Raw genomic sequence first — 10368 nt, 5'->3', positions numbered from 1 at the left:
TTATGAATAATGTGATTCATTAACTGAGTGTTTTATTACATCCCGTTTGCTATATATATGATTCTCAGAGCTACACATGGAATATTGGACATAAACAATATGACATATAATAGTACAGTGCCTATCTGGAATGAATGTAGTTTGTGTGTCAAATGTGTTTTGCACATAAAAGTTTTTCTTGTGTTGGTTGGAAACCTTTTAATGATTGATTCTCTAAAAGAACACTTCATTAATAATTTAAATAGTGTTTTATACAAAAGAAATTATGCTAATAGTAAACAAGGAGACAAAAATGTGAAGTTTAAGCAGTTTTATTTGAAATATCCAAAGTTTATTAACTTTCATCATATCGGTGGATTTATGATGTGCTGGATCATCTGCCATTACTGATCTCCCTAACGGTATTTGCATGTCAGAGCACTTTCAATCCTTGCCAAGAACTTGTCCAGGGCCTGGTGTGTGACACAGTCAAAATTTTTAGGGAAATGTCTAGCAATCACCACGAGGATGTGATGGGCCAGGAGCTGGAGGAGAAAGAGACAAAAGTAGGAATTAGCTGCCACATACATATGATCATATTTCTCCTACATTATGTAGCTACAGTATACACAACAAGTACCACAATAGCCGTCACTGATTAACACTTACTGAGAAGTTTCCAGGGTCCACTCTCAAATCATAGGCATGGAGGTCGCTCAGTTTATCCAGGGCTCCCTCAATGTTGTCCAAGTGACTGACAGCCTCTGTCAGAGCATCCACAACCTTCTTCCCATGTTTTTGAATCTGAGGAGACTTCTCGTGGAAGTCAAAAGCAGGGAAATAAACTTTGGTCTGGGGATTAGAACAGAACATCCTAGGAAAGAGGATTACAAAACAGAATGTAAATGCAGAAAACACATGACACATTCATGATAGAGGATAGCTATATACTAATTACTACAAATATTGTGAATTTCTAATAATATAGAAATGACTATAGACCCCATCACTCAAAATGAGTTTCAACCAACACACACAATGAGTTCCAACCCATCCCACACAATTATTTCCACTCCATCCCACACAATGATTTCCACCCTGCTCTATACACTGAGTCCTACCGCATCCCACACAATGACTTTAATCTCATTAACAGAAATTGTGTTTACCTGAACAGAGCTTCTCCGCCATAGCTATCAGCATGACCAGCTACAGATGGCCAGATGGCCTGGATGTGTTTTTTGTCATCAGCGCTGAGAGCCATGGTAAGTTGTGTTGTCAAATGAGTACACTGATGATGGAGCTCTAGCAATGCCACCTTTTATAGGGCTCATGTGCAGTGAATAAGGACACCGAGGTCCGCCTTCTTCATCTATTGGACTAGCCAGAGACCAGCTCCTCCCAGACACACAGGTTCCACACCCATCCAATTTGGCTCATCACCAAGGCAAGCAGCCCAGCCCAGTTTTACATCTTAAAAACATGATGAATTATAATACTGAGTCACTGTAACAATGTAATTGACAAAAAAAAAGCATTTATATAACAAACAGAGCACAGTTTCCAAGTAGTGGTGTACAGGGCAGGCAACATGTATAAAAACATTGCATTGCTGAATAAAAATAGCTCCCCGTACCATTCCAAGCACGCCATCCACTACATCTATCTATCTATCTATCTATCTATCTATCTATCTATCTATCTATCTATCTATCTATCTATCTATCTATATAAAACAAGTGTGTGTGTGTGTGTGTGTGTGTGTGTGTGTGTGTGTGTGTGTATATATATATAAAATATATATATAATTATATATATATATATATATATATAGTGTGTGTGTGTATATATATATATATATATATATATATAATGTGTGTGTATGTATATGTGTATATATATATATATATATATATATATCCACAACAGAGGAGCACTCACCAGTCTTCAAAGCAGTTTTTATTTTTATTTTCAACAAGTCATGACAGAGGGGGGTATCGACGTTTCGGTCCCTAGTGGGACCGAAACGTCGATACCCCCCTCTGTCATGACTTGTTGAAAATAAAGAAAAAAACTGCTTTGAAGACTGGTGAGTGCTCCTCTGTTGTGGATATATATTGGAATTGATGGGTCAGAGTTATCTATCATTATATGGAAGTCACACCAGCATATACTTAAAAGGCCAGAGTGTGGACTGTTTGGAAATTATGTATATATATATATATATATATATATATATATGCTTTGTAGCTTTGTAGGGTGTATAACATACATTTCTACTTATCACTTTATATATTTATAATATTTAATAACATAAAGACCACAAGTTTAATTTTCACAAAGGCAGTCACATCCATGCCACCTGTTTGCTGAAAATAATGAAAAGTTAAACACAACCACATTGTAAAGCAGGTTTAGGCCTAAAGATCTGCACAAACTGCATTGTACTAGAATGTCTGCACTTTATTACAACAAACTGTTTTTCAGCCACTTGCCAATACAAGTACAATATTTAGCAAAGAAAAGGTGGTAGAAGCAGATTATTAAATAGAATAGTGCTGACAGTTTTTATGTGTTGATGCATCTGCTCGGCTTGGAACAATCCAGGTCCATGGGGGTTGCAGACGGGGCTGATGGGATGTCTCTTTGAGAATAATCTCCTCTGTATTAAAGGGGTGATGGAGTCCATTTTTGTTTAGTGTTGTCTATCATTAAAATACATCACGGTTGCGTGGTGGGGATCACCCACATGCATGTTTGTGGCATTTGCCATATGACTCAAATTAATATATTTACTTTAATTTGTGTGATTTCATTTATTTTCAATATATATACAATTTTGGCTGTTTAGATATGCTTACAGTATATACATAAAAGATATGGTTGTACTATGCACCTGCTCTTTGAATAGTGAATATAATATGGGTAAATAGATGGATAAGAATCTAGTTAAGTATGGTATGCGTGAATAAGGCAGGTATACCAAATCATCAGACTAACAGTAGATGTGTGCCTAATTATTTATGAAATTCTACCGAGTAAGGCTTTCAGGGCATGGTGTTATACTTCTGTGTGTGTTTAGTTTTACTCAATTCCTTGTTCTTAATTTAGTTTTTTAATGTGATATAAAATATGATGTAGTTTGAATGGTTCCATTAGGAGACTAATGTGTGATACCATAATAATATGGATAAATGAACTGGTCAGCATTGTTATATGATCTAATTATTAGAATGGTCTGAATATGCAATAGTTACATTTATTCCGATTGTTCGGCTATGGAATAAATAGTAGCCTCATGCAAAGTGGAGCTACCTCTGAGGAAACAGCATGAGAAACGTGTTAGAATATGCCCCGTGGACGAAATCTACAGAAGTTACTTACACTCTCATAAGCTGGACCTTTGACTGCCACCACAGGTGAACCCACATACAGGTAGGGATGGTCATCAGTGTGGTAAACATCGATAGTTACCATCGACGACAAAATAGTAAGTGACCATCTATGGCTCCCAACTATGTAATGGATGACCATCGATGGATTCCACAACTGATGGTTATCCCATTTCTTTAACTGACTGGCCCGTGTGCTAATCAAAGCATGGGGTGGGGCTTTGTGGGTGTTGGGGGTAGAGCTATCCTCTGTGTCCCAGCACCTGTTAAAAAAACAACAACATTTGGTATGGCATGCATCTATGGAGGGAAACCATCTGGTTCTCCCACGTCAATGGCAAAAGTATTCTACTTAGGCCATAAACGATCAATGATTATGAATTATCGATGGTCGATGGCCATCCCTATGTATGGGTCTGCAGCACAGCCGCTACTAGCGGTTATCACCAGCAACTGCCCCAGCAAAGTGACTAGCGGACACCACAGTCAAACCCCTGCATGGGTCTAAAAAACAGCTGCAGTATTGGGCAATACCTGCAGCTATTCCTGCTCATCAGACAACACTTGTAAACCCCTACACGAATCTATACAATGGCCGTGGACAGTGAGTACCATCAGCAGCTACTCCCACCAAGGGACTACTGGACCTCTCAGCCGTAAAGCAGCAATTAGAACCAGCATGCCCCCCCTCCCCCCCCACACACACCTTCCTGTTGCCATAAGGAGTGGAGAGGTAATAACATGGGTGGGCTTTTGGTATATACACATAGATGTTAAAAGCCAGTTTTGCAGCGACTCTGTGTTGCACCTGTAGATGTAGCCATGCTCATATAGCCTACAGCTTGTCATATTTACGGCAAGACAGGCATGGCAAGTACGCATGTGTCTAAGTACGGGCGCACATAGGAATACATGGACAGTGTAATAAGATGGAGCTTGGTACACTAAGGCACTTGCATGTCTCGGCGCCGTGCATGTGCCTGTGTGGCCGTGCCGCAGGATGGGTAAGCAGGGCTAAATCTGTATACACCTGTGGCCTGTGATATTTACTCCTTGTGCATATACCACCTTTAATAGAGCACATGAGTACATGTTCCATAATATGGCTTTGGTTGAGAGTGAATATTTGGATCTCCTGCTACAAAAAAGCTATATGAGCGATTCCTAGACAATTAGTTCAGCACAGTATCATCTGAATCATATTCTGGCTTTGGTTTTGTTTCTTCTGCAGATCTATTACTAAATGGCTACTTTTTTGCATGTCTAACCTAAGTTAAGAGATAGCTCCTTCCAATATTGCGTGAATACTGCATATTACTTGATTTCCTTTTGTTGCAATGTATCTGAGATCATGTTATAATGCATTAACTTTTGAATGATCTACAATAGGATTTTAATGTTTTTAGCATATTATGTAAAAAAATAAATTTGGATATAAACTTTCATGAAATTGGGACAGCGCTTCTTTTATATGTGTTTAATTATGTTGGGACTCAGCTCCTAGCAATCATCACCTTTTGTGTCATCTCTTCTAAGCGTGACCTATTCCACCCAGGGCAAACCTTTGTAATGTGCCCAACATGGCTGCCTCACCTGGTACCTTCAGTGAGTTGAATATATAACCCATGGAAGTTATGACCCAAAATGTCAACATCAACCCTGCAATATGCTTATTGTGTGCTCTAGATTTTTCGTTTACTACCATATCACTGTAGTAATCTTTGTACTATGTGTTGTGTTTTGATGCCTGTATAGCGCCTTGAGTCTTGCTGGAGAAAGAGTGCTATATAAATAAAATTATTATTTATATCCCCATTCTGCCCACTTCACTAGGAAGTGGCCAGAATGCAGGATGGGTGTTCACTCTTCCAGGGATAAGGGGGACTACCCAACCACCATGGATGCACCATTGGTCGCAACATGAACTTCTCGAACAGCCCCTATGCGGTGCACAGCTTCCTTTGCAACTTTCTGAAAATATGCCCACTGCGGCTGTGGTGCTGTGAGAGTTTGCAGGCTGCTCGGTTGCCGTGCACTCAGAGACAGGGGCTAGCCGAGCTCTGCCTTCCGGCACTTTGCTTGGCCACATGACATACAGAAAGATGGGACCTGCCACTAGGCCATGCCCCAGTGAGCCATGGCCATACCCCCTTGTCTTGTGCACATGCTAAAATGTTTCAGACCCCTAGGTGTATATTTACTAATGTTCAATTTTGTAGTTTAAAACCAAATCCCATTCAAAATTTAATATCGGCAGAACATTGGTACTTTTTAGAGATGAGCGGGTTGGGTTCTCTGAGAATCAAACCCCCCCTGAACTTCGTGTCCCTCGTATTTTTAAAACCAGCACTGGGCTCCACTAGCCAGGGATACAATGCCACAGTCGGGAGACATATTTATGTAGGTCCGTGCGGCCGTGGCATTACCCCCCAACTAGTCACCCCTGGCCGTGGTTCCCTGGAGGAGTGGGGACACCTTAAATCAAGGGGTCCCCGCCTCCCAGCACCCAAGGGCCAGGGGTAAAGCCCAAGGCTGTCCCCAGCACCCCTGGGCGGTGGGTGTCGGGCTGATAGCCATAAATGTGTAAAAAAAAGAATATTGTTTTTTTTGTTGTGGAACTACAAGGCCCAGCAAGCCTCTACCGCTTGCTGGTACTTGGAGAACCTCAAGTACTAGCATGCAGGGAAATAACTGGTCCGCTGGTACCTGTAGTTCTACAACAAAAAAATACACCATGAAAGTAAACATTTATTAAAACACATTTACACACTCACACATACTTACCTACATCTCACACCGGTCACGTCCACTTGTCCATGTAGAATCCAATAGGGGTACCTGTAAAAATGAGAGATTACTTACCTACATCCCACGCCGATCACGTCCTCTTGTCCATGTAGAATCCAACAGGAGTACCTGTAAAAATGAAAATTATACTTACAAAGTAATCCACAGGAGGAGAGAGAGAGAGAGAGAGAGAGAGAGAGAGAGAGAGAGAGAGAGAGAGAGAAATAGAGAGAAATTAATGAATATTATGCACTCACTGACGCAGGAAGACTTTAGCACAGACAGGGGAGAGTGCTGCTGCTGGCTGGGAGGACGGTGCAGGCGCCGGAGGAGGATCAGGGGGGGGATTCCTACCCGGCCTCCGCACACAGGCGCCGTGCCGGAGGAGGAAAGAGGGAGGTTCCTACCCGGCCACCGCCACTTCTGCCTCCAGCGCCACCTGTGGGTGATTGGACAAAGGGCCGGTTCTAGACCTTCTGGTGCCCAGGGCGTGGCTTCATCATAGGGAAGGGGCTTGGCCACAGTTATCTCCTTGTACTTGTGCCCCCCTCTAGCTGTACCCCCAGTAGATTTGCCCCCCAGTAGTTGCACCCCCAGCAGCTGTGCCCCCTGTAGCAGTGTCCCCAATAGTTGTGACCCCTGTTGCTGTGCCCCCAGTTGCTTTGCCCCCTGTAGCAGTGCCCCCAGTAGCATTGCCCCCAGTAGTTTTGACCCCTTTAGCTTTGCCCCATTAGCTTTGCCCCGTTTAGCAGCGCCCCCAGTAGCAGTGCCTGAGTAGTTGTGCCCGCAGTCGCTGTGCCCCCAGTCGCTGTGCCCCCTGTAGCTGTGCCTCCTCGCTGTGCCCCTTGTAGCTGTGCTCCTTGTAGCTGTGCCCCCAGTAGTTGTGCCCCCAGTAGTTGTGACCCCTGTAGTTGTGCCCCCAGTTGCTGTGCCCCCTGTAGCTTTGCCCCCAGTAGCTGTGCCCCTAGCTGTGCCCCTTGCAGCAGTGCCCTGAGTAGTTGTGACCCCTGTAGTTGTGCCCCCAGTCGCTGTGCCCCCAGTAGCTTTGCCCCCAGTAGCTGTGCCCCCAGTAGTTGTGCCTCCAGTAGTTGTGCCCCCAGTCGCTGTGCCCCGTGTTGCTGTGCCCCCTAGCTGTGCCCCTTGTAGCTGTGCCCCCTGTAGCTTTGCCCCCTGTAGTTGTGCCCCCTGTAGTTGTGCCCCCAGCAGTTGTGACCCCTGTAGTTGTGACCCCTGTAGCTGTGTCAGTGCCCCAGTAGTTGTGCCCCCAGTTGCTGTGCCCCCTGTAGCTTTGCCCCCAGTAGCTGTGCCCCTAGCTGTGCCCCTTGCAGCAGTGCCCTGAGTAGTTGTGACCCCTGTAGTTGTGCCCCCAGTCGCCGTGCCCCCAGTAGCTTTGCCCCCAGTAGCTGTGCCCCCAGTAGTTGTGCCTCCAGTAGTTGTGCCCCCAGTCGCTGTGCCCCGTGTTGCTGTGCCTCCTAGCTGTGCCCCTTGTAGCTGTGCCCCCTGTAGCTTTGCCCCCTGTAGTTGTGCCCCCTGTAGTTGTGCCCCCAGCAGTTGTGACCCCTGTAGTTGTGACCCCTGTAGCTGTGTCAGTGCCCCAGTAGTTGTGCCCCTGTAGCTGTGTCAGTGCCCCCAGTAGCAGTGACCCCTGGCTGTGCCAGTGCCCCCTGTAACTGTGCCAGTGCCCCCAGTAGTTGTGCCCCAGTAGCGCTGCAAACAAACACACATTAAAAAAATAAACACACACAATACTTACCTCTCCTGCTGCGCTGCCCTCCGTCTCCGGACGCCGGCTCTTCTCTACTATGGGAGAGACGTCATGACGTCTCTCCCATAGTAGCGCCGCTCAGACACTAGGGGTCATTTATGACCTCTAGTGTCAGTCAGCGAGGCCGGCTGCAGCGCGTGCCCACACAGCCCATGGAGCCTGCTGCAGCCGGGGATGGGGGATATGGGGGATTAGTATGCGGCTCACTACTGATTGGACAGCACTGGATCAACTGGCCAATCACATCTGGGGGACTGACAGGGTCGTGCATTCATCGGGGCTGAATGCACGCCCCTGTCATTGAGGCACCAGTAAAGGTGCCGCTTCCCCATGCATTTTCAATGGGCTTTCACAGCCCACTGCTTCGCCCTGCCCCCTGCCCATCCCCACGCAGCCCAACTTTTTCACAGGGGGGAAATGATTAAAATAATAAATGAACATATTTATCACAGACTGTGTTATAAATATCTTCTTTTTATTATTTTAATCATTATGACAGGGTAGGCACTACCTCCCCTGACTGCACGTCCTTGGTACTGGGGGCATGGACACTGTGAAATATAGGGGTGCTGATGTCTTATTAACATTACACTGGCCCTGTCTGCTATAAAAGTTTGGGTGTAGTTCTTACAAATTAAGAGCACACTGCTCCTGTATGCTGTGAAATAAGGGGTGCTGATGTCTTATTAACATTACACTGGCCCTGTATGTTATATATATTCAGGGGTGCTGCTGCTGTTAAAATAACATTACACTGGTCCTGTATGCTGTAAGAATAAAGGGGCGCTGTGAAAATAATGGGACACTGTTCTGTGTGCTGTAATAATAAAGCGGTGATATCCTATGAAATGGAGAACAACAATTTGGAGGAAAAAATAGTGGAAGATCTGGAACCACTTCCAGTTCCTAGTAATAGTGCTGAAGCTGCTGCTGCCACCAGTCATGACATTGACGATGCAATTCCATCAACGTCGTCTGCTAAGGCCGATGCCCAATGTCATAGAGGGCGTGTAAAACCCAAGAAGCAAAAATTCATAATCAGAAGAAAAAAAAGAAATTATCTGAAGTGAAATGTATAATTGGCAATATGCCATTCACTACATGAAGTGGCAACGAAAGGCTTAGAGGGTACTGTGCGCACCAATGCAGTATCAGTTCTGCACATGCACAGAATGGGTCCTGTGCATGCAGAGGCGCCCCACCATCGGAGATGTACACAAACTGGAATTAGAGGAACCACCCCAGCTCCTTGCATGTGATATGTTTTGTCCAACAGAAGTACATAGGGAAGCGTTTGTTCTATTTCATGCAATTTTATAGGCGATTTTATGTTCATCATCCTAAACCAGAGGTTCCCAAACTGTGTGCCGTGGCTCCCTGGGGTGCCTCGGGACACTTGCAGGGGTGCCCTGGGTTGGTGGTCCAGGACCAATTCAAATTATTCATGGTCAATATAATAGGCAAAACCAGTGCTGGTGGCTGCCAGCCATAAAATATGTGGCCAAACAGAAGCAAATCTTGTCCCTCACTACACAACTGACCCTAAGGATGACATATAAACGCGATCTACTTAATTTCTTTCTAAATTTCTTTCTAAATTTCTCAATAAGAAATTTTTGGCCTAGGGGTGACGTGAAAAAAATTCTGTTATTCTAGGGTGCCGTGATTCAAAAATGTTTCGATACCACTGTCCTAAACCAAACACAAAATCACTAGTCAAAATTGAACACCATCAAATTTGATTTTGATATTGAGTTCAAACTTTATTCTTAGTAAATGTGTGATTTTTAGAGATGTGCACCGGAAATTTTTCGGGTTTTGTGTTTTGGTTTTGTGTTCGGTTCCGTGGCCGTGTTTTGGGTTCGAACGCGTTTTGGCAAAACCTCACCGAATTTTTTTTGTCGGATTCGGGTGTGTTTTGGATTCGGGTGTTTTTTTCAAAAAACCCTAAAAAACAGCTTAAATCATAGAATTTGGGGGTCATTTTGATCCCAAAGTATTATTAACCTCAATAACCATAATTTCCACTCATTTTCAGTCTATTCTGAACACCTCACACCTCACAATATTATTTTTAGTCCTAAAATTTGCACCGAGGTCGCTGGATGACTAAGCTCAGCGACCCAAGTGGCCGACACAAACACCTGGCCCATCTAGGAGTGGCACTGCAGTGTCACGCAGGATGGCCCTTCCAAAAAACACCCCCCAAACAGCACATGACGCAAAGAAAAAAAGAGGCGCAATGAGGTAGCTGTGTGAGTAAGCTAAGCGACCCTAGTGGCCGACACAAACACCTGGCCCATCTAGGAGTGGCACTGCAGTGTCAGGCCGGATGGCCCTTCCAAAAAATACTCCCCAAACAGCACATGACGCAAAGATGAAAAAAAAGAGGCGCAATGAGGTAGCTGTGTGACTAAGATAAGTGACCCTAGTGGCCGACACAAA

General features: G+C 44.6%; 1 protein-coding gene across 1 annotated transcript in view; it reads right to left on the bottom strand.

The window, feature by feature from the left end:
- Positions 1–295: 295 nt before the first annotated feature.
- The window catches only part of LOC134945127 (hemoglobin subunit alpha-1-like), a 155001-nt gene continuing 144928 nt past the window's right edge, over positions 296–10368 (bottom strand). Inside the window, exons 2-4 of the mRNA XM_063934212.1 lie at positions 1149–1452; positions 649–853; positions 296–524 (exon numbers count right to left, since the gene is read on the bottom strand). Coding sequence (XP_063790282.1) covers positions 396–524; positions 649–853; positions 1149–1243 — 429 coding nt within the window. The 5' untranslated portion in view covers positions 1244–1452 and the 3' untranslated portion in view covers positions 296–395. The remainder of the gene's footprint in view (positions 525–648; positions 854–1148; positions 1453–10368) is intronic.

This window comes from Pseudophryne corroboree, chromosome 7 (genome assembly GCF_028390025.1).
Source record: "Pseudophryne corroboree isolate aPseCor3 chromosome 7, aPseCor3.hap2, whole genome shotgun sequence".
Classification (NCBI taxonomy): Eukaryota; Metazoa; Chordata; class Amphibia; order Anura; family Myobatrachidae; genus Pseudophryne; species Pseudophryne corroboree.
The sequence above is the reverse complement of the archived record's forward strand: the minus strand, read 5'-3'. Positions and strand labels throughout refer to the sequence as shown.